This window comes from Oncorhynchus masou, chromosome 29 (assembly GCF_036934945.1).
Source record: "Oncorhynchus masou masou isolate Uvic2021 chromosome 29, UVic_Omas_1.1, whole genome shotgun sequence".
NCBI lineage: Eukaryota > Metazoa > Chordata > Actinopteri > Salmoniformes > Salmonidae > Oncorhynchus > Oncorhynchus masou.
Window position 1 is genome coordinate 61,711,018 of NC_088240.1, and position 26,943 is coordinate 61,737,960.

Consider the following 26,943-nt stretch of genomic DNA (forward strand, 5'->3'; position numbering starts at 1 on the left):
AAGAGAATACATAGTGACATGTAGCGCACAATAATCTACACATTCTTGCAGAGGAACCGAGCGCTGTCCATCCCTATGCGACATCGCACTTCACGTCGTGCACTAGTCCTAACTGGTGATCAGGACGAGATGCTGCTTCCTAAACCACTCCAGATGATTATACCTAAACCGGCGGCTGTATTTAAATGATAACTAAGGTAAGATGATAAAAATCCACATTTTCAAATCAAATGACAACTTTTTGAGTAGTTGGCCAATTATTTTGTCTTGTGGAATGTAAAAGATGAAAAATAGATTACACTGACTTTGTTTTCTAGGCACAACAAATTAGCATACATTATGTGGCATGTTGTTTTAGTTTAATATTTCGTTTTTTTAGTGCCCTGTATAAATATTTGACAACATTACAGGAATTCATAAAGTACAGCTTCAGCCCATAGTTGATACAGTGACTCTGCAGATGCCCATGTACTGTACATTGATTCTGTGCACCAACAATTGGGGTGAGAATCAACAATGATCGTGATTGAGGAGATCGCATCCACACCTGCCATATAGAATGATGTCACACTTGAATACGACATGTTTTTTTTCCTTTATGCATAGGGTGTGAATGTTGAGAAAGAACAACATGGGGAAAGGAGTGGCTCTCTTCCTTCTACTGTTGGCACTTCTTCACGAGGCTATAGGTCAGAGAAGAAGAAAAGGAAAATACAGTGTCCTCAGAGATGGAGGAAATGGTAAATGAAGTCCACGTTAGTGAGGATGGTCAGTCACTGTGGCTTATCCATTATTATTGTTTATCTATATGGCTACATTACATCTAAAATACCCCGTGCATGTTAAAGGGGGGCTGAACTTCCTGATTTAGCCTCGGTTTCAATTCTCATTAGGATATGCGACTGAAAATAACAGTTAACCTTCGTTCCGTGACATACCATGTTTTTCCTAATTATTTCGCAAATCTTAGTTTTGGACTGACTTTGTCGAAAATTATCCTATTTACACTTGAATACATGTTTCTCATATCGATGCCACACAGGCCGTTTTCAAAAGGAAAAATTGCTTATTAAGTTCAGTTGCTCTTTAAGGTGTTTCTGTCTTTTGTAAAAAGGGTTCACAATCTGCAGGAGAAGTCAAATAACTTTCTCAGCCAACAGGAACATTTTAATTTATTAATGTCTAAGTCACTGTGACCGTGATTTATTCTAAGTAGATGTACAGTGCATGCGGAAAGTTTTCAGACCCCTTAACTTTTTCCAAATATTGTTTGTTACAGCATTATTAAAAAAAAAAAACATTTGTTTTTCCCCTAATCAATCTACACACAATACCCCATAATGACAAAGCAAAAACAAGTTTTTAGATTTTTTTGCAAATGTTTTTTTTTTTTTTAAACGGAAATATCACATTTACATAATTATTCAGACCCTTTACTCAGTACTATGTTGAAGCACCTTTGGCAACGATTACAGCCTTGAGTCTTCTTGGGTCTGATGCTACAAGCTTGGCACACCTGTATTTCGGAAGTTTCTCCCATTCTTCTCCGCAGATCCTCTTAAGCTCTGTCAGGTTGGATGTGGAGCATTGCTGCACAGCTATTTTCAGGTTTCTCCAGATATTTTCAATCGGGTTCAAGTCCGGGCTCTGGCAGGGCCACTCAAGGACTTTCAGAGACTTGTCCCGAAGCCACTCCTGCATTGTTTTGGCTGTGTGCTTATGGTCGTTGTCCTGTTGGAAGGTGCTCTGGAGCAGGTTTTCATCAAGGATCTCTCTGTACTTCGCTCTGTTCATCTTTCCCTCGATCCGGAGTAGTCTTTCAGTCCCTGCCGCTGAAAAACATCCCCACAGCATGATGCTACCACCACCATGCTTCACTGTAGGGATGGTGCCAGGTTTCCTCCAGATGTGACGCTTAGCATTCAGGCCAAAAGGTTCAACCTTGATTTCATTAAACCAGATAATCTTGCTTCTCATGGTCTGAGAGTCTTTAGGTGCCTTTTGACAAACTCCAACTGGCATGTCAAGTGCCTTTTACCATGGAGTGGCTTCCATTTGGCCACTCTACCATAAAGGTCTGATTGGTGGAATGCTGCAGAGATGGTTGTCCTTCTGGAAGGTTCTCCCATCTCCACAGAGGAACTCTGGAGCTCTGTCAGAGTGACCATCGGGTTCTTGGTCACCTCCCTGACCAAGGCCCTTCTCCCCCGATTGCTCAGTTTGACTGGGTGCCAACTCTAGGAAGAGTCTTGGTGGTTCCAAACTTCTTCCATTTAAGAGTCATGGTGGCCACTGTGTTCTTAGGGACCTTCAACGCTGCAGAAATGTTTAGGTACCCTTCCCCAGATCTGTGCCTCGACATAATCCTGTCTCGGAGCGCTATGGACAATTCCTTCGACCTCATAGCTTGGTTTTTGCTCTGACATGCACTGTCAACTGTGGAACCTTAAATAGACAGGTGTGTGCCTATCTAAATCATGTCCAATCATTTGAATTTACTACAGGTGGACTCTAATCAACTTGAAGAAACATCTCAAGGATGATCAATGGTAAAAGGATGCACCTGAGCTCAATTTCGATTCTCATAGCAAAGGGCCTGAATACTTATGTAAATAAGGTTTTTCTGTTTTTGCTTTGTCATTATGGAGTATTGTGTGTAGATTGATGAAAACATATATTTTTTAAATCCATTTTATATTAAGGCTGTGACGTAACAAAATGCAAAAAAAGTTCAAGGGGTCAGAATTCTTTCCGAACGCACTGAACAAAAATATAAACACAACATGCAACAATTTCAAAGATAAGGAAATCAGTCAATTGAAAAAACATTATTAGGCCCTAACCTATGGATTGCACATGACTGGGAATACAGATATGCATCTGTTGGTCACATATACCTAAAAAAAATGTTTACAAAAAAAGTAGGGGTGTGGATTGGAAAACCAGTCAGTATCTGGTGTGATTAACATTTGCCTCATGCAGCTCGAAACATTTCCTTCACATAGAGCTGATCAGGATGTTGATTGTGGCCTGTGGAATGTTGTCTCTTAAATGTCTGCGCGAAGTTGTTGGATATTGGCGGGAACTGGAACACGCTATTGTACACGTCAATCCAGAGCATCCCAAACATGCTCAATGGGTGACATGTCTGGTGAGTATGCAGGCCATGGAAGAACTGGGACATTTTCACCTTCCAGGAATTGTGTACAGATCCTTGTAACATAAGGCCATGCATTATCATGCTGAAATATGAGGTGATGGCGGCAGGTGAATGGCTCGACAATGGTCCTCAGGATCTCGTCAAGGTGTCTCTGTGCATTCAAATTGCCATCAATAAAATAATTTGTGTTCATTGTCCGTAGCTTATACCTGCCCATACCATAACCCCATCACCACCCATGGGGCACTCTGTTTACAATGTTGACATCAGCAAACAGCTCGCCCACACAACGCCATACACGTTGTCTGCGGTTGTGAGGCTGCCAAATTTCTAAAACTATGTTGGAGGCGGCTGGTCATTTCATGAGGTGAAATAAATTATCCCAGACATGTTCCATATGCACAAAAGGCTTATTTCTTTCAAATCTTGTGCACAAATTTGTTTACATCCCTTTTAGTGAGAATTTCTCCTTTGCCAAGAAAATCCCTCCACCTGACAGGTGTGGCATATCAAGAAGTTGATTAAAGAGCATGATTATTACACAGGTGCACCTTGTGCTGTAATAAAGCCTTTTGTACGGAAACACTAATTCTAATTGGCTGGGCCTGGCTCCCAAGTGGGTGGGCTTATGCCCCCCCAGGCCCACCCATGACTGCACCCCTGCCCAGACATGTGAAATCAGTGGTGAAAAAGTACCCAATTGTCATACTTGTAAAAGTATAGATACCTTACAGAAAAGTTACTATACTAAAGGATAGAAAGTTACTCAAGTAGAAGTAAAAGTCACCCAGTAAAATACTACTTGAGTAAAAGTCTAAAAGTATTTGGTTCTAAATATTCTTAAGTATCAAAAGTAAAAGTATAAATCCTTTCAAATTCCTTCTATTAAGCAAAGCAGGCAGCACCTTTTTCTTGTTTTAAAAATGTATTGATAGCCAGGGGCACACTCCAAGACTCATTTACAAATTATTATTTACAAAAGAAGCATTTGTATTTAGTGAGTCCGCCAAATCAGAGGCAGAAGGGATGACCATGTGTTGTCTTGATAAGTGCGTGAATTGGACAATTTCACCCGTCCTGCTAAGCATTCAAAATGTAATACTTTTGGGTGTCAGAGAAAATGTATGGAGTAAAAAGTACATTATTTTCTTTAGGAATGTAGTTAAGTAAAAGTAGTCAAAAATATAAATAGTAAAGTACAGATACCCCAAAAAACTACTTAAGTAAAAATACTTTAAAGTACTACTTAAGTACTTTACATCACTGTGTGAAATCCATAGATTAGGGCCTAATTTATTTATTTTAATTGACTGATTTCCTTATGAACTGTGACTCAGCAAAAATATTTGAAATTGTTGCATGTTGCGTTTATATTTTTGTTCAGTATAGATGCTCATTTGCGTTTGACATTGGCCTGAAGTTTATCCAATCGATCTCCATGTGAAACACATGTATGTATCCCTCTCCCAGACATGACAACATGTTCCATGGAGGTGGCCTTCATTCTGGACAGTTCGGAGAGTGCCAAGACCTTCCTGTTCGAGAAGCAGAAGTCCTTTGTTCTGCATTTCAGCACTCGTCTCACCATGCTCCAGGTGTCTGGATGGACCCTGAAGCTGCGAATGGCTGCTCTGCAGTACAGCAGCTCTGTGTCTATAGAGCACAGCTTCACTGCCTGGCAGGACCTGGATGTGTTCCACAGCAGAGTCAGCTCCATGGCCTACATAGGCCATGGCACCTACTCCACCTACGCCATCACCAATGCCACGCAGCTCTTCACCCAGGAGACCAAGGAGGACAGTGTCAGAGTGGAGGTGCTCATGACTGACGGTGCCGATCATCCGAGGAACCCTGATGTGATCGGAGCAGCGGCAGATGCTAAGGCTAGTGGTGTGAAGCTCTTTGCTGTAGGGTTGTCGGACCTGGCCCGCCAGAGCCAGAAAAGTGGCAAACTTCGGGCTATCGCCAGCACACCGGCCCAGCAGTTCGTCCACAGTCTCACTGACCCCCAGCTAGAGGAGAAGTTACTGAAAGAGTTGGTGAGTGTTCTGTCATCAAAGTCACCCTACACTCAAGTTGAAGATGATTGGTATGCTGAACCACGCCAGCACAGTATGGTTTGGAATCATTAGTTTGTCGTGTGAAATGGGTATGATAGTACCTCCACACTGTATTTTCTATATGAGTTATGAGAACTTCACAGCTTTTTCCAGAGGTTTGTGAGGGAAACTAAGTTAGTTGGCACACATCAGCCCTGTCCAACAGTTCTGAGCTCCTCAGATAAACTTGTCTTGTTATCATGTCAGTGTCCCAAGCGGGGGCTCAAACCTCAACGGCAGAATTGTTTCTGTGTGGGGAATTCTTCCCCTAATATGCATTTTCCATAAGCACAGAGATTTGTCTATAGTCTAAATGAGGTCAAGACTTGTCTATGGACAGACAATAGCATGAATTATACATTTTCCAAAAATCCATCGTTGTTTTTCTAATTCATATTCATCATTAGCAGAGGTTTAAAAGAAAACAGCTTTAATAAGCAAAACCGACAGGAAGTGACCTAGCCTTCTATCGCCTGTCCCCTCTGTTGTTTTATTCTTCCTTAGAACAATGTCTTGACCATCTGTACCATTGTTCATGTACAGCAAGGCTTGCTCAGGTACAATACACTGTTCAGTCAATAGTGGTACTGTTGGAATTGTTTCTAGGTAAAAATCTCACACAATCTTGTATTTGTTTCCATCCAGGGTGCAATAGCGCTTGAGGTGGTAAGTACTTCAAAACAATAAACACTACATTGGCCCTGGAAGTAGCAGGTGGAGTGATAAGATTGATTTTGTATTTTTTTCATTGTATCAGTGTCCACAGGCTAAAGTGTGTTTGTGTGAAAGAGGGGAGAGAGGCCCTCCTGGAAACCCAGTGAGTACACTAGATGTTTTTCAACAGAACATGTTAGGTCTACAGTGAGGATTATGCAGTAACCCAGTATGACTGACACATCACACAAAACAAAATAAAAGCTTTATAAGAAATACCAAATACTCTCATTCAACAGTGACTCCATATACTAACTTATTGTGTTTCGTCAAGGGTAAAAAAGGAGATCCAGGATATGAAGGACCATCTGGTCCAAAAGGATCAAGGGTAAGTCGTAAAACGATAGAGATTTTCACTATTCTAATGACCTCAGTGATCTACATACAATCCTGATCTCACATTTATAACACTGTCTCAATTCTACAAGGGAGAACCTGGAGTCAGTGGCCGACCAGGAAGTGACGGTCTTGAGGTACATTTATATTTCTTTATTCTGTAATTATTTTCTGAGGCATTCTATTCTAATTAACTTCCATCTAACCTCCATATTCCCATAGTTGACTGAGATACCTTCAGCACTGGGTGTTGAACACTGTTGTTCTTACTTCACAGGGCAGTCCTGGTTATAAAGGTGACAAGGTGGGACATCTGCTTTCAAGACATTTCAAAATACAACTGTCTTGCTTAAAAGTGTTTTGCCAATGATTGGTTGAACTTGTGCTGTATTTCAGGGGGAGATAGGAGACTGTGGCACCCCTGGGGAAAAAGGAGATGAAGTAAGTACAATGATTAATGTGCCATTTTGGTTCAATCAACATTGTGATCTATTCTACAGTATGTGTGCCAACTGAAACATGATGTCATATTACAGGGCCCTGGAGGACCTCCTGGCCCACGGGGACCCAGAGGAGACCAGGTACAATGTATCATTGTTGTTTTTACTCCTTCAATATATGAACAGGTATATTTCGCTACCTTTTTAGGACCTTGTTTTAATCATGATTGCATATGATACAGTATGTTCATCTGAAATAGGTTGATTGATTCTCAATGAATGATGCACTTTAGAACAAGGGCTGAGTACTTTTTTCACTGAGATGTTGTTTGATGACAGGGTGAAAATACCTGAGTCCTGAGTACAGACATTGAGAACAGACTGCATATAAGTCAGTCAGAGACATCCCGTATTCCCTTTCATTCTCAAACATGGATCATGGAAGTTGAGTTTTGTCGTTTTCCCACCCATGCACTTATGGAATGTGAATTTTGGATTACGCCTAATCCCGATGCTAATGTGAGTATCTAAAGCAGTGAATCCAGGCTTGCAGGATATTATTCTTTTCCAGGAGCAGACTTTGTGTCGTAGGATTAGCTGCTAGGACAGGGTTGCCAGTAGAGTGGCACTGTTCCTCCTCACTATCAGCCCCTCGTCTGGCATGGTATCAGTAATTGTGTTGTTTTGACACCAGGCCCTGAGAATGGAACAAAACTACTGCTCTGATCTGTATAGTTCTGTGCATTTGTATTGCATTAGTTCAACTGTAAGAATTGACTACTAACTAGTACAATGTAAAATACTCCTCACAATATAGATTTGGCAGATATCAGGGATGAGTTAGATTTTCTGGGCTATCAATTCTATACTAACAATAGCTACATACTGTACAGTGAGAAAAAAGACTGCTGTACACGCCATTTCAAAACCATTTCACATGGACCTGTTAGGATACTGAAATAGAACCAGTGCATTATATGAATCAACTTCATTGTGCTTTTATTCATGAAGGTAATTTTTAGATTTTTTTGGTTTCTTCCACAGGGTGTTAACGGACCACCCGGGGACCAGGGTCCGGAGGGCCAAACAGGACCTAAAGTAGGCACGCTGATTCTCAGCCAATGACATTCATGGGGTGCTAGGAAATCAGCCAATTACATTCATGAGTGCTACTTACATTCAAACACATTTTCACACAGCATCTCTATTGTCAAAGTGTGTTGCTTGGCCAGAGAAGTCATGAGAGCTGAGTTGATCTTTCTGTCCATGTCTATTTAAATACTGATCCTTCACTTTCTCTCACACTTTGATCAGACCTCTCAAACAAGGAAGGCCTTGGAATCAAGTAATTTATAGCCATTTAGCTATTTAGATTTTTTTATTAAAGTTCTGATGTAATCAAGAACAAAGTATAGCAGGAACAAGTGACAGATGTGTTATTGAATCCCATGAAGATCTTTTTTTTCCATCCTCATAGACTTCTGTTGGAATGGATAGAGTTCCTCTGTGGAGAAGCACTGGGGAAGGGTTTTCTCTTACAGTATGAACTTGGAATAGAAGTGTTTTATGACTAACTTGTTGGTGGTGTGGGTTTCAAGTAGTAGGCGTTTTGACAAATTCACACTGTGATCGTACACCTCTAACACAGGGGGACCAAGGACCCACCGGTGCATCTGGACCAGCAGGTGACATTGGCATTGGGTTTCCAGGTCCAAAGGTAACCTAATAATAACCATAACAGAGATTATGCTATGCAATTACAGCTTATGTAAATAACATAAATGTTGAAATGTGTCATTGTTCTCAGGGGGCCAAAGGAATTCAGGGAAGACCAGGAACCCTTGGTCCCATTGGAATTGGAGAGCCAGGACAGCCAGTAAGTATTACTGTAGATGCCAGCTTTGGATACCTAAACAGTGATCGCTATGGGAACGTTATACATGACCCTATCCTTCTACCTCTGATTCATATGATCAGATTTGACAATGGTAATCTAAAAACAAAACTAAATGTTGCCATTTACTGGACAGAAAATTTGAAAACTGTTTGAGGGTCAAAAATGATGAGACTGTTTGTTTTTTTCAGGGACCCCCAGGACTTGCTGGAGCACAGGGTAACCAGGGAGCTGTTGGGGAGGGGCTCCCTGGCCCAAAGGTGGGCAAATATTTGAGTGTCCGAGCATTATTCTGTTTCATGTATACTGTTAGGTATAACTGTGCACATCCTTAAGTCTGAATGAAGTCTGGTATAAGTACAATGGGCCATTAATATGTCATTTAAAAAAATATCAATGTGGACTCAAGTATCTATTTTTCAGGGGGATCGAGGATACGAGGGCGCCAGAGGTGAGCGTGGTCTCACTGGTGTTGGGGTCAAAGGTGATAAGGTAAAGCAAGTTTAAGACTATTGGACATTGCTATGTTGAGGTCTTATGTTGTTCCATATGAGGATAAATGATCCATTGAGAATGATCCCATATTCCTTCAGTGAAATGACATTTGACGAGAGGTCTTGTGTTTTTCTCAGGGAAATCCTGGACAGCTTGGATCACAAGGACCGGTGGGAATGCCAGGGGCAGGAATTCAAGGAGAAAAGGTACATTCGGATTAAACTGCAGTCAGATCCTTTTGTATAATGTAAATTTGTCTATTCTCAAACATACTGTATACTCACACATATTTATACTCATATTCCTTTTCTTCTAATGTCCCCTTCTTTCCAGGGGAGCCAAGGGCCAGTTGGCCCTCCAGGCCCCAGAGGGAATCCAGGTGTGGGACTTATGGGCCAAAAGGTAAGGTTGAATGACACATGATCAAAGTGAGTCTAATGTCAGGCAAAAACTAAAGTCTTGGATCTGAACGCAAGACGCAAACGTACAGTATATTCATTTAGTAAATATGATGCCACATATACTGTTTGTTCTGCAGGGAAGCCAAGGCTTCTCAGGTGAGCCTGGAATCCCAGGGGAGAGAGGAGTCGGGGAGCCAGGACCTAAAGTAAGTCTGATGGTTCAGTAAGACAGTATTTAAACCAGATCAAGTAAAACTGTGTTAATAGAGATTTGAAAATGCTCCTCTAGGGAGACCCAGGATCGGAGGGGTTGCCTGGTATTCCGGGCCTCTCTGGAGAGGATGGAGACATAGGACAGAAGGTGGGCACAGTGTGCTGTGATGCAATGTCATTATCACTAGGACAGTACATTAATGCCAGTCTGTCAACTCAGTGTTTATTGTTTACAGTATTGTGTATTTATTTCACATGGTATCAGGGTGACATTGGGTTACAGGGGTCCAGGGGACCTGATGGGGCACCCGGAAAAGGTGTCCCTGGAGAAAAGGTACAAATCAGCAGTCTTAAAGCATTTTCACTATTTCAAAGGATGTATGGAAGAGTGTTTGAAATCAATCTGTGACTATTCTCTCAGGGGGACCGAGGGGAGCGGGGCTCCAGGGGCCAGCTAGGGGCAGTAGGGCCTGTGGGGCCAATGGGGGCCAAGGTAAGCACATGCACAACAGTCATGCTCGACACTACTGACCCAAAGCATGGCTGATTCTGCTATTATAAAATGTTTCCTGTTTCAGGGTGAACCCGGAAGTGCTGGACGAGCAGGTACAAATGGACCACCTGGGCGGGGATTACCCGGTATCAAGGTATGTTCTGATGAGAAGGAACATTAACAACACTGTTGGTTACCACTTTATTAGGATATTAAAGTGTTACCATATCTTAAGGATGATGTCAGTGTTCTATTTTATGTTGGGTTGTTTTGTTTCCAGGGGGACCCTGGTGCGGTAGGCCCACCCGGACATGTTGGTGAACCAGGAATAGGAATCACTGGACCGAAGGTCATTTGATTCAGCTTCTTTCAGTTTGATTTGGGAGGTGCAAGTATTTCTCAGATGTCCAATGAACCACATAAGACCATTGGTGTGAAACCACTCTCACTTTTTAGGGTGAGAGAGGGCTACCAGGTCCCATTGGTCCACCAGGGCTTGAAGGGGAAGGCCTCCCTGGAACTCCAGTAACTATCCCCATTTTCTCTAGTATTATGATCATATTCATTGATCTATGCTGACTATTCAGTTTGAATACTGTATGAATGGATGTTCTGTCATGTTTATTAGGGCCCCCCTGGAATACCAGGACTGACAGGTGAGAGTGGACCAGAAGGAAAAGGTTTACCTGGTCCTAAGGTGAGTTTTCCGGTATAATGATTGCATAAACTCTATTTAGGACATAAAATAACCTTAACCCAATTATAGGGGCAACTTAATGTGTTTGTTTTTGTGATCTATATATAAGTATTTAACCTGAGGATCTTTCTGTTCAGGGAGACCGGGGAACTCCAGGCCCCACAGGACCAGCTGGAGCACCTGGAGTCGGGCTAATGGGTCCCAAGGTCATGAATCCTATTCAGACCAATAATAATCATTTTATCAATGTGTAGGAGGAGAAATGAGCCAACGTGATTGGAGTACACAGGATTGAGAAAGATTGATAGGAACCGTATGACTGGCGGAGCATCAAGATGACATGATTCTCTCTGCAGGGGTCAGCAGGTCAGATTGGAGCACCGGGTCCCCAGGGACTGCCTGGAGAGGGCATTCAAGGACCAAAGGTACAGTTAAAGGACCATTTAGTATGCCATGTTAGGTCATTGTACAGCCAGGCATACAGTATACTAGTGCTGTGTTTCCACAGGTCAAATTGCTGAATTGATTTTGTCTGATAGGGGGAGTCAGGATTCCAGGGGATCACGGGCCCCAGGGGGCCCCCAGGACAGGGTATTCAAGGGGATAAGGTAAGAACCTCCACACAAACAACATAAAATGTAGCTTAATAAATACATAATGTTATCCAATCTATAATCTCGGGACCCAGAACCAAATCAAGTCTCATAAATGGTCTTGAACTTGACAAAGTTTTAATGCTTTCCAAGTTCTAGAAAAGTTCTGCAGTTTTGCCGTTCCTACAGGGAGACAGGGGGTTCGTGGGTGAACGAGGCAGAAAGGGGGACAGGGGAGAGACTGGAGAGAGAGGAGCTGCTGGACCCTTGGTACTAGTCTTACTATAAATCTGTAAAAAGCATGGACATTATCAGATGTATATATTTGTTATTGAGTGACCTCCTGAATTACAGGGCAGACTGGGAGAAAAAGGGGAACCGGGCATAACAGTAAGTATAGTCTGTTTTGTACACTGTAACCTCCGTACTGTAGTATTACAATGACTAGGCACTAAAGTGTTTTACCATCTTTTACAGAGAGAGGAGGTCATCAAACTGGTCAGATCTATATGTGGTTAGTGTGGTAATTCACACATCAGGTACAATACCATACCTGTAATGGCTGTTTGCAGACTTTCAATTAATTTTTCTCTTTCCCCAGGTTGTGGGGTAAAGTGCCGTGAGAGCCCACTGGAGATGGTCTTTGTGATTGACAGCTCAGAGAGCGTTGGCCCCGACAACTTCAACGTGGTCAAGGACTTTGTGAACGCTCTGGTCGACCGCGCCTCCGTGAGCCGGGAGACCACTCACGTCGGGGTGGTCCTCTACAGCCACATCAACATGGTAGTGGTCAGTCTGCACCAGCAGGCCAGCCGGGACCAGGTCAAGACTCTGTTTTACATTTCTCAAAACTTTATTGAGGCCTCTGTAATGATAACATTCAATTCATATGACATAACTGTTCAATGCAAGGTGATTTTCTCTCAAGCGTCCAAAATAAAAAGTTTTACTCTCTAATACAGTAGCCTGGTTCCAGATCTGTTTGTGCTGTCTTGCCAACTCTTATGGTCATTGTCACATAAGACCTCACAAACAGATCTGGGACCAGGCTACATCAGAGATTTTATAAATATTTTTCACCACCAGGTGAAGGCGGCGGTCCGCACTATGACCTACCTGGGCGAAGGCACCTTTACGGGCAGCGCCATCCATCAGGCCAACCAGGTGTTCCGGGCGGCCAGACCTGGGGTGAGGAAAGTTGCCATAGTGATCACAGATGGACAGGCGGACGAGAGGGACACTGTGAGGCTGGAGGAGGCGGTGAAAGAGGCCAATGGCAGTAACATTGAGACGTTTGTCATCGGGGTGGTGAACCAGAGTGATCCGCTGTACGAGGAGTTTAAGAAAGAGCTCCATCTCATGGCCTCTGACCCAGACAGGGAACACGTGTACCTGATTGATGACTTCAGGACACTTCCTGGTAAGCAGGAAGTACCTTTCACTGATATCCATCCTTACTGAAGTTTATGTTCCTTGTAAAGGAAGATCTTGTAAAGCCAGTTATATCTGAAGAGTTAATGTAGAACTAAATACTTCTAAAGCCAGAGAAACACCTGTGCTGTCCTAAATATCTGTACGTTTTACATAGCTGTGTCTCATTGCCTAGTCCCAATAATATCAGGGTACTGTCTTGTCTTGGATCATCCAGCCCTTGAGAGTAAGCTGCTGAGTCGGATCTGTGAGAGTGATGGTGGGGCCCAGTTCAGCTCCATCCCCAGCTCCAGATACTCCCCCGGAACCCCTGGACAAGCTGGGATTGTCAGGGAAACCCCAGAGAGGACTGATACCGACACGCCCACATTCAATGGAGACTTCAAGAAAACACAGATGGCGGTGAGAATGACAACACTTCCACTTTACATAATGGTTCTGTCATGATCAGAATAGGGCTGCACATTTACTGAGTTTTACTGAGCTCACTAAGCTTTGCAGTACAATATATCATGTAATTGTAAAATAATAATATTGTGAAAAAAATTAGAACTCACCATAACCAAAAGATTGCTAAAAAGGCCCCACATAAGGATAGTGTCTGAACTTAGGCCCAAAATTGTATTTCTGCTAAAATCAGCCATGAATTGAGTGTGTGTACATGCACATGTTCATTTGCATGCGTTCATACATGGACCTGTGTGTCAAGATTTTGATTGCAATCACATATTATAGACAATAACTTAGGTTCAAGCCTATGCAGGTGCAGTCACATACTATAGCAGATGTACAGAGTACATATATCCATTTAACCATTTCTTTACCCTGGTTTAAACAGCCAGGTCCACCAGGAGAGTCAGACAGAGTCTTTACCCCAACGGGCCCTGAGACCGGGGACCGAGATAACTCGGAGACCTACAGGGTCCCATCCTTTGACAGGGAACCCTTCAAGCGCCTACCAGAGTTCCTTCTTCCGTCAGAGGTGAAGAACCCCACCCAGATGCCCCTTCCTGTAGTAAAGCTACCCAGGCTCCCCCCAACCTCTCCACCTCTGTCCCAGGATGCTTTAATACCAGGTAATTTGATTTATTGGATATAGCGCTTTTCCAGAGCTCAAACTACTGTGTAGCATCTTACTGATATTTCCCCATTTCCTACAGTACAAGTAAAATCAATATCCTCCATTTCTCTTCCTTTTTCCCAGATGAGAGCTGTGGACAAATTCTGGACCCCGGGCCTTGCAGGAATTATGTTGTGAAGTGGTACTATGACACTACGGCTAACGCCTGTGCCCAGTTCTGGTTTGGAGGTTGTCAGGGAAACCAAAACCAGTTTGAGTCGGAGAAGAGCTGCAAAAAAACCTGTGTGAAGGTCTAACAAACACGTTTGTTGACTTGTTTTGAATGCTTACAAATCTACTTGATTGTATTGATGAGACAGATGATATATTTGTGTCAAAGGTGGGTCAATTTGAATATCAGTGCCTTATCTCTTCACCAATACTTTGACATGGGGAAAGAAAACTTGTCAAAGAGAGGACTAGGTCATTTTAGGACCAAATGTTCAATCACAATTATTTCGGATTCGTATTCTCTCGTCTTGGAACTGTTGGTGGTAACATGACACCATTTCAATCTAACTTGAATTAAATCAAATTAATCCCCTCAGGGGAAATAAGCTATTTACATAACTCTGTATAAATGTGTGTCCTTGGTTTAACATACCTCCAAGAAATGAGGGAGCTTAACTGTAAGTGAATGAGACTTAGGGATTTTGAAAGAAGTATACAATGAGGGAACCATCCATTTATTCATCTTCAAGATGGAGCAATAAGGGCAGTGAACCGTATTGGTTTCCAGAAACACTGTTGAACACTAAATAGTAATGTTACAAACGTGGCAGAAGGTCTTTACACTAACCTTTATCCCTGATTAACTTTTCTATAAGTAACTCATTTGTATGAAAACTGACTGCTGGATACTAGTTTATAATACTGCACACCTTCATTAAAGTTAATTAAATGAACCAAGAGAATGTTGTTAATTTGAACATCCAGATATATTTCAACATTTTAAGAAATATTACACTGTTTAATGCATTCGTGTCTGTGGTGGCAAATGTAACCAACCCCCAGTCCTCTAACCTTTGCAGAGATACTTGAATAATTGAAGGATCAGAGAGTGGTTGATCTTGCGTCAGGAAAAGCGTCTTGTCGTCACCTGAAAGTTTAAGTTTGACACTAAAAGCTAAGTTTGTGTAATTACACATACTTGACCAGGTTAAGTAGCAAGATAGCAATAACTCCTTCAACTTTTCTGAAGAGCAAAATGAGCTATTCAAGATGACGTCTTTTTTGTATCGAACTTGAGTGAAAACTCTTGAGTGGGAAAACAGTGAAAGTTGGTGACACACCCAAACATAGAATAGGCTACAATATTACTGGATAAAAATAAATATGTTATCATTATTGGTTCTCAGTCACATTAATCACAGTCATTACAATTCACATTCAAGACAACCTGGTTGTCAGGGAGACTACTTGTAGAACACCAGATAAGAGAACATGACAATGTCGCCAGGGTCGTGAGACGGATTGGGGTCCTGTCCACTGTAAAGGCCAAAGTAGAGCAGAGTATTGGCTTCAATCCCACTCATGTCCAGCTGAGAAAGACAATAAATAACAATTCAAGGCCTCAGGAGAAACACTATAGTAAATCAAACAGCCCCAATACTGTAATATCTATGAATTACAAATGAAGCCTGTGGTAATTAAATGAAGTGTTCATGAACATGATGTGTGTGTATCAAATGAATAAAATGTAACTGAAGCTTTGGAAAGAGAGGGTCATGTGTGCCTTTCCAAGGACTCATGAGTGACCAAGTGCTGTACTCATCTAATAGGCTAGTTTCATGAAGGGCGCTTCACTGCAAACTAATGGACACAAATACCTACTGTAGCAAAAAAATATATAATTTGAATGCTTAACCTTTCCGTCAAAAACCCTGCAGTTTATGTGATAGAAGATGAGCAAAACTGTTGTCTTGAATCTCTTTCAATGTCAGAAATAGCAGCTAAAACACCAAAAAAAGGCTTGCAAATTTACAAAGACTATGTGTTATGGTCTTGTTTACATGGTGAAGGAATGCCTCTTTAGTATGAATTTGAAGGTGGCAACATTGTATATTGTTACATCATCATTTCATAGTTCAAAATCATTCCAGTATGAGGTGAGGATGAAAGAACCATAGAAATAGAATGATTCAATTAGATAGATCTAATGATAAATTCTATTTATATGGAAAGGACGTATAAAGCTATTTTTCGTTTACAAGCCATCGTCACGTTTGAGGGATGCACATGCATCACCACACCAAAAAGCTCTGTAGCAGGATAGCCAACGCTAAAACCAGGACTAGAGGTCAACCGATTAATCGGAATGGCCGATTAATTAGGGCCTATTTCAAGTTTTCATAGCAATTGGTAATTACAATGGCCGATTACATTGCACTCCACGAGGAGATAGCGTGGCAGGCTGACTACCTGTTGCGTGACTGCAGCAAGGAGCCAAGGTAAGTTGCTAGCTAGCATTAAACCTATCTTATAAAAAACAATCAATCTTTACATAATCACTAGTTAACTACACATGGTTGATGATATTACTAGTTTATCTAGCTTGTTCTGCGTTGCATATAATCGATGCGGAGCCTGTAAATTTATCATCGAATCACAGCCTACTTCGCCAAATGGGTGATGATTTAACAAGCGCATTCTCTAAAAAAGCACTGTCGTTGCACGAATGTGTACCTAACCATAAACATCAACACCTTTCTTGAAATCAATACACAAGTATATATTTTTAAACCTGCATATTTAATTAATATTGTCTGCTAACATGAATTTCTTTTATCTAGGGAAATTGTGTCACTTCTCTTGCTTTCTGTACAAGCAGAGTCAGGGTATATGCAGCAGTTTGGGCCGCCTGGCTCATTGCGAACTGTGTGAAGACCATTTCTTCCTAACAAAGACCATAATTAATTTGCCAGAATTGTACATAATTATGACATAACATTGAAGGTTGTGCAATGTAACAGCAATATTTAGACTTATGGATGCCACCCGTTAGATAAAATACGGAACGGTTCCATATTTCACTGAAAGAATAAACATTTTGTTTTCGAAATGATAGTTTCCGGATTTGACCATATTAATGAACTAAGGCTCGTATTTCTGTGTGTTATTATATTATAATTAAGCCTATGATTTGATAGAGCAGTCTGACTGAGCGTTGGTAGGCAGCAGCTGGCTCGTAAGCATTCATTCAAACAGAACTTTCCTGCATTTTCGAGCAGCTCTTCGCTGTGCTTCAAGCATTGCGCTGTTTATGACTTCAAGCCTATCAACTCCCGAGATTAAGCTGGCAATACTACAGTGCCCATAAGAACATCCAATAGTCAAAGGTAAATGAAATACAAATGGTATAGAGAGATGTAGTCATCTAATTCCTATAATAACTACAACCTAAAACTTCTTACCTGGGAATATTGAAGACTCATGTTTAAAGGAACCACCAGCTTTCATATGTTCTCATGTTCTGAGCAAGGAACTTAAACGTTAGCTTTTTTACATGGCAAATATTGCACTTTTACACATGGCAAATATTGCACTTTTGATTTGTTCTCTGTTTTTGCATTATTTAAACCAAATTGAACATGTTTCATTATTTATTTGAGACTAAATTGATTTCATTGATGTATTATATTAAGTTAAAATAAAAGTGTTCCTTCAGTATTGTTGTAATTATTACAAATATATATATAAAAATCGTCTGATTAATCGGCATTGGCTTTTTTTGGTCCTCCAATTATCGGTATCGGCGTTGAAAAATCATAATCGGTCGACCACTAGTCAGGACCCAGACAAACTTAACAGTAACTGAGTGATGACCGTGAAAACATGCAAGACTGATGGCTATAGCTATGTTCAAGAAGTGCATTATTCTTCCGGCTTTAACTAGCTCCATTTGTGATTTAACCAATCCTCTGATGACATCTGTGATGTTGCAGACGATAACCATCCGATTACGTGTTTGTTAACTTGTATGAGCTGCATTTGAAGTTGCATGCAATCGTATCCACCGCTAGCTAAACAGGTTTCTGATGACGAACCGCAAGGGCAATTATTCATGACGCGGTCTGGTGATAGTTCTATACCTGTGTGGTGATGTCAAACCTCCAGGGGTTGACCTGTAGCCCATCACACCAGCCTCCACGGCCGTACAGCCAAGTGCCATGCTCGTTGGGCACCGCCCCCTCTCCCACCCGCATGGCACACCCCAGGGCTGAACCTGGAGAGTAAAACCACACCAGAAAACAGTCAGGACAATGGGATGGTTAAAGAACGCTGCATTAAAAACATGGTAAATGCAGTATAATTCATTTGGAATGGAATGCATGACAAAAGACCCACACCTGACTCACTCAAACAAGAATAGGGACACAAGCAGGCAAATGCCCTAGGACAGGGGTCAGCAACAGGCAGCTTGCAGGCCAAATTCACCTGAAAGGGATTTAATTTGGCCCCCAAAAATACATTTTTACTAATAATTTTTGTACAAATTATAATTTTTGTTCTTGGGCAAAAACCACAAATTTCCAGGAATTTAACTAATTCCTTTAATTTAGGAAATCTGTTCCCAAGTATTCCTGCGAATACATAAAGAGACCTATGTGACCGTGTCTCAATGTAATCAAGGTATGAAATGATTATGGTATTGTAAAATACAATTTCTACTTGGGCTTACTTACGGTGTAAAAACAATAGTGTTCCACCTCCCCAGACCATCCAATTAGAAGAAAAATCATCCCGCGGTTCAATTTAATTGCCCTCAGAGGAATACAAACTCATGCTAATGGAACTATGGCCCAGACTAAGGGAAGATTATATGAATCTGCATGACCAAACTCTAACGTTAGTCATTTCTCACCTGCCGAGTCAAAAATACGGGTGTTATTGAATGCTCCGTTGACGAGGAAGTGGTGTGATGTCACACAGAACTCGCAGCAGCCGTTCTCGTCGCTCCCGTGGCCTGTGATTACGGCATACAACTCCACCTAAGACACAATATGGTACATAAGATGACTGATTACAATAATAACATGATTTGTAAAGCAGCTGTTTACCCACAACTAAAACAAAAAATTTTAAAAAATTAAGAACATGCAGTATATGACAATTACCCTTTATTATGAGTGAATGTAAACAGAAGTAATATCAATTCTGCATCATACCTTTTTTGTTGAGTCTGGGACAGTGAATTTGATTGGTTGGTATCTCTTGTTGTATTCCTTGTCAAAGGTGCCTCCACTGTACAATGACATCAGCTTAAAGGGGTAAATCCTGTCTGAGTGATTGGCTGTAACAAGAGCAAAATCTAGGTTTAACATCTGTTTGAAGAGTTCATTCTGTTACTTAATACCATATAAGAATACTGTCACGTTCTGACCATAGTTATTGTGTGTTTTCCTTGTTTTAGTGTTGGTCAGGACGTGAGCTGGGTGGGCATTCTATGTTGTGAGTCTAGTTTGTCTATTTCTATGTTTGGCTCTGCACCAGATAGGACTGTTTCGGTTTTGCCTCATTTGGTCCTCCTCTCCTTCGACGGAAGAAAGCCGTTACAAATACAGCATGATACTGTAATGATACTGTCTTTAGACAGCATTCGTGTAGTGAAAGAATCTGATACTGGAGTACTTTTTTTCCATGACTACTCTGTTGTGACCGAGACTCATAGGGGGGGTTGTCCTTTGCCAGGACAACTTTCCAGCAACAATTTGCAAACATCCTGTTATTTTCTATAACACTCCTCTTTGCTTAGGATGGAAGTGCACATCTTTTTCTACACATGATGAAAGAGGGATGAAATGGTCTAAATTGCTCAAGAAGAATGATTTCTGTCCATTGTTTTGTCACTAGTAGAACTGTACACAACAGGATGGCATACCCACCTATTGGAAACCTGTTTAATGTTGGGGGTTGTAAGCAAAAGAGTCAGTCCTATTGCCTAAACATCACTTAGCATTTTTCTTATACTGTAAAAGAATATACAGATATTCTAGAGAAGAATTCTGATACACAATGAACAGTAAAATACTAATTAAAAAGTATGAATGAATGTCTTATGACAGTGTTATGTAGGCGTTATTATTTGTATTATTTTATTTATTTATTTAACTAGGCAAGTCAGTTAGGAACAAATTCTTATTTACAATGACGACCAACCCCGGCCAAACACTAACAAAGACGACGCTGGGCCAATTGTGCGCTGCCCTATGGGACTCCCAATCATGGCCGGTTGTGATACAGCCTGGAATCAAACCAGGATCTATAGTGACGCCTCTAGCACTGAGATGCCTTAGGATTCCCGAGTGGCGCAGCGGTCTAACACCTGTGACCGTGTTATGAAGGCATTATAACTTACTTGAGTGATTTGTGTGGCTGAATCTCAGACTCAGAGACACCACCCAGGGCATGGCCCAAGGCACAGTCTTCATGGTGAAGGTACATCTCCCATTGTCCAACAGAGGCACCAGAGGAGAAACATCAGTGAGCCAGCGCCCAATGCCTCTGGAGGAGGAACATTAACATTGTTAAAATAATTTGCAGGAGCGTTTCTTTAAGCCAAAGGGGATCGCTTTGAAGTGGTAAAGGCCATAGGCACAGAGGTAAAAGGCCCTGTGGAGTCAAAAACGGGATTTTCCTATGTTTTATATATACTAAACAAAAATATAAACGCAACAATGTTGGACCCATGTTTCATGAGCTCAAATAAAAAGATCCCAGAATTGTTCTATATGCACAAAAATGTATTTCTCTAAAGTTTTGTTCACAAATTTGTTTACATTTCTCCTTTGCCAAGATAATCCATCCACCTGACTGGTGTGGCATATCAATAACCTTGTGCTGGGAATAATAAAAGGCCACTAAAATGTGCAGTTTTGTCACACAACGCCACAGACGTCTCAAGTTTTGAGAAAGCAGGCAATTGGCATGCTGACTGCAGGAATGTCCACCATAGAATTGAAGGTTGATTTCTTTACCATAAGCCGCCTCCAACTTCGTTTTAGAGAATTTGGCAGTACGTCTGTCTGTAATTAAGTATTTCTGTCTGTAATTATAAACTCATTCTGATTGGCTGGGTCTGGCTCCCCAGTGGGTGGGGCCTGGCTCCCAAGTGGGTGGGTCCCAGGCCCACCCATGGCTGCACCCCTGCCCAGTCATGTGAAATCCATAGAATAGGACATAATGAATTTATTTCAATTGACTGATTTCCTGATATGAACTGTAACTCAAAAATGATTGCATGTTGCGTTTATATTTTTGTTCAGTATACAGTGGCAAGAAAAAGTATGTGAACCCTTTGGAATTACCTGGATTTTGGCATAAATTGGTCATCAAATTTTTCTGATCTTCATCTTAGTCAGACAGTGTGCTTAAACTAATAACACACAAATGATTGTATGTTTCTTGTCTATATTGAATACATCATTTAAACATTCACAGTGTAGGTTGGAAAAAGTATATGAACCCCAGGCTAATGAAATCTCCAAAGGTTAATTGGGGTCAGCTAACCTGGAGTCCAATCAATGAGACAAGATTGGAGATGTTGGTTAGAGCTGCCTTGCCCTATAAAAAAAACACTCATAAAATTTGAGTTTGCTATTCACAAGAAGCATTGCCTGATGTGAACCATGCCTCGAACAAAAGATATCTCAGAAGACTTAAGATTAAGAATTGTTGACTTGCATAAAGCTGGAAAGTGTCACAAAAGTATCTCAAAAAGCCTAAAAGTCTATAAATGGGGAAAGTTCAGCACTGTTGCTACTCCCTATGAGTGGCCGTCCTGCAAAGATGACTGCAAAAGCACAGCGCAGAATGCTCAATGAGGTTAAGAAGAATCCTAGGAGTGTCAGCTAAAGACTTACAGAAATATCTGGAGCATGCTAACATCTCTTCTGACGAGACTACGATACATAAAACACTAAACAAGAATGGTGTTCATGGACGGACACCACGGAAGAAGCCACTGCTGTCCAAAAAAACATTGCTGCAAGTTTGCAAAAGTGCACCTGGATGTTCCACAGCTCTACTGGCAAAATATTCTGTGGACAGATGAAACTAAAGTTGAGTTGTTTGGAAGGAACACACAACACCATGTGTGGAGAAAAAAAGGCACAGCACACCAACATCAAAACCTCATCATGGTTTGTGGCTGCTTTGCTGCATCAGGGCATGGACAGCTTGCTATCATCGACGGAAAAATGAATCCCCAAGTTTATCAAGACATTTTGTAGGAGAATGTTAGGCTATCTGTCTGCCAATTGAAGCTCAACAGAAGGTGAGGGATGCAACAGGACAACGACCCAAAACAACAGAATGGCTTCAACAGAAGACAATACGCCTTCTGGAGTGGCCCAGTCAGAGTCCTGACCTCAACCCAATTGAGATGCTGTGGCATGACCTCAAGAGAGCAGTTCACACCAGACATCCCAAGAATATTGCTGAACTGAAACAGTTTTGTAAAGAGGAATGGTCCAACATTCCTCCTGACCATTGTGCAGGTCTGATCCGCAACTACAGAAAACGTTTGGTTGAGGTTATTGCTGACAAAGAAGGGTCAACCAGTTATTAAATCCAAGGGTTCACATACTTTCCCCACCCTGCACTGTGAAGGTTTACACTATGTTTTCAATAAAGACATGGAAATGTATAATTTTTGGTGTGTTATTAGTTTAAGCAGACTGTGCTAGTCTATTGTTGTGACCTAGATGAAGATCAAATTGTAAGACTAATGCAGAAATCCAGGTATTACCGATTAATTAGACATTTTTATATATATATTTGTAATAATTACAACAATACTGAAGGAACACTTATTTTAACTTAATATTCTTGAGTGATCTTAACAAATGTCAAAATGCATTTTGGGGACTCTTGTCACATGGTATCCATGTCAAGTGACAACAAATGCACAGACTATACCTGCGGAAGGCTGTTATCCAGCGCCCCATCTCCATGTTGCAGTGGGGACTGAAATGGTCACAGCACACAAACAGCTGCACAGTGTGGTCCCAGTGGGCGCAGGAGTCATCCCTCTCGCTGGGACAGGACAGAGACGCGTCCAGCTCCAGCATGTCAAAATCCAACATGTCTACCGACACAGTGAAATGGAAAAGTCAATATTCCGATCCCCTTTAAATACCTATCAAATTATATTCAAAGCTGATGCATTTATTGTCGACTTAGTGTATGGCTCGAACATAAATGCTGAGTGTACAAAACATTAAGAGCACCTTCCTAATATTAAGTTGCACCCCTTTTGCCATCAGAACAGCCTCAATTTGTTGGGGCTTGGACTCTACAAAGTATCGAAAGCGTTCCACAGGGGTTCTGGCTCATGTTGACTATAATGCTTCCCATAGTTGTGTCAAGTTGGCTGGATGTCCTTTGGTTGGTGGCCCATTTTGATAAACACAGGAATATGTTGAGCGTGAAAAACCCATTGCAGTTCTTGACACACTCAAACCGGTGTGCTTGGCATTCACCATACCCTGTTCAAAGGCACTTAAATCTTTTGTCTTGCCCATTCACCGTCTCAATGGCACACATACACAATCCATGTGTCAATTTTCTCAAGGCTTAAAACTCATGATTTATCCTGTCTCCCCCTTCATCTACACTGACTGAAGTGGATATAAAAAGTGACATCAATAAGGGACCATTGCTTTCCCCTGGATTAACATGGTCAGTCTGTCATGGAAAGAGCAGGTGTTCCTAATGTTTTGTACACTCAGTGTATGTGCAAATGACCTGGTGGAGATACAATGAGGTCTCTTTACCAGAAGGCAGGTTCACAGTGGCTACCGCTCCACTCTGTCCTTGCATCTGGACCTTCTCAAACACAGGGACCACCCAGGCTGGGTCACGGAGTCTAGTCTGAAGCCCTTCATAGAAATCAAACCTAGGAGGGAAAGGATACAGTTACTAAATAGATGAAAATATGTATCCTTCTTCACATACTCCTGACATATGAATTCCCGATGTATTCAGTATACTGACATATGAATTCCCGATGTATTCAGTATACTGACATATGAATTCCTGATGTCTTCAGTATACTGACATATGAATTCCTGATGTCTTCAGTATACTGACATATGAATTCCCGATGTCTTCAGTATACTGACATATGAATTCCCGATGTATTCAGTATACTGACATATGAATTCCCGATGTATTCAGTATACTGACATATGAATTCCCGATGTATTCAGTATACTGACATATGAATTCCCGATGTATTCAGTATACTGACATATGAATTCCCGATGTATTCAGTATACTGACATGAATTCCTGATGTATTCAGTATACTGACATATGAATTCCTGATGTCTTCAGTATACTGACATATGAATTCCTGATATCTTCAGTTTGCTGTAATAAACTGGGGAATCCAGTGTGCTTACTGCTTACCACTGGGCCTGCCAGTTGATGAACTTGAAGGAGGGGTAGAGGAACCAGCCCATCTCAGACAGTGCCCCCTGCTGGTCAATGCCAATGAAGAAGTTTGGAGAGGGGGTACTCTGAAAGGACACGTTCACCATGTGCCCATATCTACAAAACATAGAACAGAATATAAACATCAATTTATTCACTTTATTTGGTCCAATATTCATTAATGGTTGAGAATTTGACAATCAACAAGTGTGAAATAACATACACAGTACTTTCTATTGACCATTGCACGCATTTCTCATCAGGTCAGGAGTCGATAGATAATTTCCATGAGTAATCCGACTAAAGACTACTGAGAGAACAAAATTATCCGTAGAGGAAGCATGGCTTCCAGTGAGTTAAGTGAGGAAAGCAACTTGACCTAACACTGTATGAGTCAGTCAGTGTTAGTTACCTAAGGGCCTGGGCTACCGAGGGCTCGCAATGCACCATGGCAGCAGGTATGCCTAGTGGCGTAGAACATTCGTCTCCCACACAGTTCATATCCTGGATCGGGTTTCCAGGACCTGCATGGACAAGGACACCCGTGGCATTGGACTTGGCCATGTTCTTCACCTGGGGACGGAAACTAACAATGTCAATGTGTTCCTTCATGTCGAGTTCAGGCACATGGAAAGTCTGTTTATGGGCAACTGTATAACAACTCTTCTGTTAAACCTGGAAAATGGCAGTTAAATGTTTCCACGCATCTCTCCACCAATCCCTCTCCCTGTCTCATAACTGACCTTGGTGAAAAAGGAGCAGTTGCCCTCGGAAACCCAGGCAACAGCACCTGCAGCGGAGGGGGCGGGCTCACATCCATTGCCTGCATCAATCAACTGGTGTTTCATCTGGCTCCAGGAGCCCATCAGCCAATCGTATCGCGCATCAAGTCTCTTGACAATCACCGGCATATTCCACCCTGTATGTAATTAACATTTCAATAATACATCACTTCCAGAAGATGGACATAGAAAACAATAAATGCATGGCCAATCTGTCATTAAATAACTGATGACACCCTGAGAACTCTGAACTATAATATGTTCATCCAGGATAGAATAATAATAGTCAAAAACAAAAGTTAAATGGACCACAAACAGTTGGGATCTAAATGCAAGGGACAATGAAACTTCCACTGGTGCTTTGAAGAGTGCACCAGTCCTACAGTGCATAGAGACTATTCCCTACCTGTAGATGTAAAAACTGCCTGAGAAAGGCCACAGTTGTGTCCAGAACAACCCCAAGAGTACAGCACACTGGGAATCCAGTTCCCCAAACAAAATACAGGAACAGGGGAGAAGTGCAATCTGGACAAAACCTCTTTCTTTCTGTTGAACAGAAACACAAAGGGAAAGTTGTAATATGTCAGTTCAGTTCAATGACCGGTCTCCTTTATATTAGCAAGCAACAGCAAACATTTGTGTTGCTACCTATGCGATGTTACCCGAAGGACTTGATCTCTCATCCATAAGGCATCGTTGACAGAGCTGTCATCAAGAGACACGAAGAGGACTTGGGTGCTATCGGGTAGGTTCTGGACCAAGTCGGTTAATGACGACTCGGAGTTCCACAGGCACTCCAAAAAGGCAGACTTGTTGGTAAAAGCATGAATTATCAATGGCCCTTTCAACCCTGCAAGTGGCGGGTAAACGAATTCTCCATCAAGGGTTACCACTTTGAAAGCTGGAGCTGTGTTACCTGGCTCCAATACCGCGACTTGTTGAAGAGTTATTTTGGATCTGAAGTTGATGGTGCTATGCGCAAATGTAGATGTTGAGAATTCACGCTCGTCGTAGTCTAAATTACGAATTGACTTCATCCCTCTCATTTTCGCTGTTGCATCAATTTGAATTACATGAATGCCTAACGTTACTGTTAAGCAACACAGCACCAAAGTTGATGATAACCAAGCCATATGTTCCTCCCACAACCGTGGCGGTATGTCGATAATTTTCTAAATCAATTTGCACACAGCAGTATCTTGAGTCATTGCTGTTTAAATGCAAAATATGTATTATTATTATTTATTTTTTAATTAAACTGACAGCATTGAGCCAGGAGTTGACAGATTGTACAATAACGAGTACTTCCTTGTTTATTCCAAGGGATGTATGAAGTGGGCGCGTTTACTTGTACGGTGGCCCATAAGTGCTAAAAAGTCTTAGACGCAAGGAGTATTACTGTATGTGTGCTTGTTTCAAGGATTTCACTGTACACGCACACACGCTCTGTCTCTTTCTTGCTCTCTCTCACACACACACACCTGCTTCTCGCTCACTCTGACACATCGCACTCTTTCTCAGTTGAACAGAAGCAACAGTGGTTTACCCCTTCAGAAATAAAACACAAAGACAAACCTACTGACTCATAATATGACCTAATTATGTTACAACAAAACGGCTTGACATTGACATCCACTTA

At 41.6% G+C, this 26,943-nt stretch overlaps 2 protein-coding genes across 2 annotated transcripts; one reads left to right on the plus strand and one right to left on the minus strand.

The window, feature by feature from the left end:
- The first annotated feature begins 100 nt into the window (after positions 1 to 100).
- On the plus strand, positions 101 to 14,719 carry LOC135520191 (collagen alpha-1(XXVIII) chain-like). The gene is made up of 37 exons (XM_064945565.1): positions 101 to 197; positions 411 to 503; positions 607 to 740; positions 4,631 to 5,199; positions 5,905 to 5,925; positions 6,017 to 6,076; positions 6,248 to 6,301; positions 6,402 to 6,446; positions 6,587 to 6,613; positions 6,706 to 6,750; positions 6,846 to 6,890; positions 7,794 to 7,847; positions 8,398 to 8,466; positions 8,557 to 8,625; positions 8,835 to 8,903; positions 9,067 to 9,135; positions 9,276 to 9,344; positions 9,472 to 9,540; positions 9,677 to 9,745; positions 9,829 to 9,900; positions 10,018 to 10,086; positions 10,174 to 10,245; positions 10,331 to 10,399; positions 10,526 to 10,594; positions 10,702 to 10,770; positions 10,874 to 10,942; positions 11,080 to 11,148; positions 11,299 to 11,367; positions 11,482 to 11,550; positions 11,725 to 11,805; positions 11,890 to 11,925; positions 12,013 to 12,049; positions 12,137 to 12,357; positions 12,622 to 12,955; positions 13,184 to 13,368; positions 13,805 to 14,042; positions 14,171 to 14,719. The coding sequence occupies exons 3-37, from the start codon at positions 614 to 616 to the stop codon at positions 14,341 to 14,343; spliced, it is 3,531 nt and encodes a 1,176-aa protein (XP_064801637.1). The 5' UTR covers positions 101 to 197; positions 411 to 503; positions 607 to 613; the 3' UTR covers positions 14,344 to 14,719.
- A 32-nt stretch (positions 14,720 to 14,751) lies between these two features.
- On the minus strand, positions 14,752 to 26,621 carry si:dkey-256h2.1 (uncharacterized protein LOC337520 homolog). Its single transcript, XM_064945566.1, has 12 exons — positions 25,953 to 26,621; positions 25,711 to 25,850; positions 25,266 to 25,441; positions 24,935 to 25,095; positions 24,499 to 24,639; positions 23,863 to 23,984; positions 23,006 to 23,174; positions 20,445 to 20,590; positions 19,255 to 19,379; positions 18,951 to 19,077; positions 18,178 to 18,311; positions 14,752 to 15,627 (listed from the first exon to the last, which is right to left on the minus strand). The coding sequence occupies exons 1-12, from the start codon at positions 26,435 to 26,437 to the stop codon at positions 15,502 to 15,504; spliced, it is 2,052 nt and encodes a 683-aa protein (XP_064801638.1). The 5' UTR covers positions 26,438 to 26,621; the 3' UTR covers positions 14,752 to 15,501.
- Between the last annotated feature and the right edge of the window lie 322 nt (positions 26,622 to 26,943).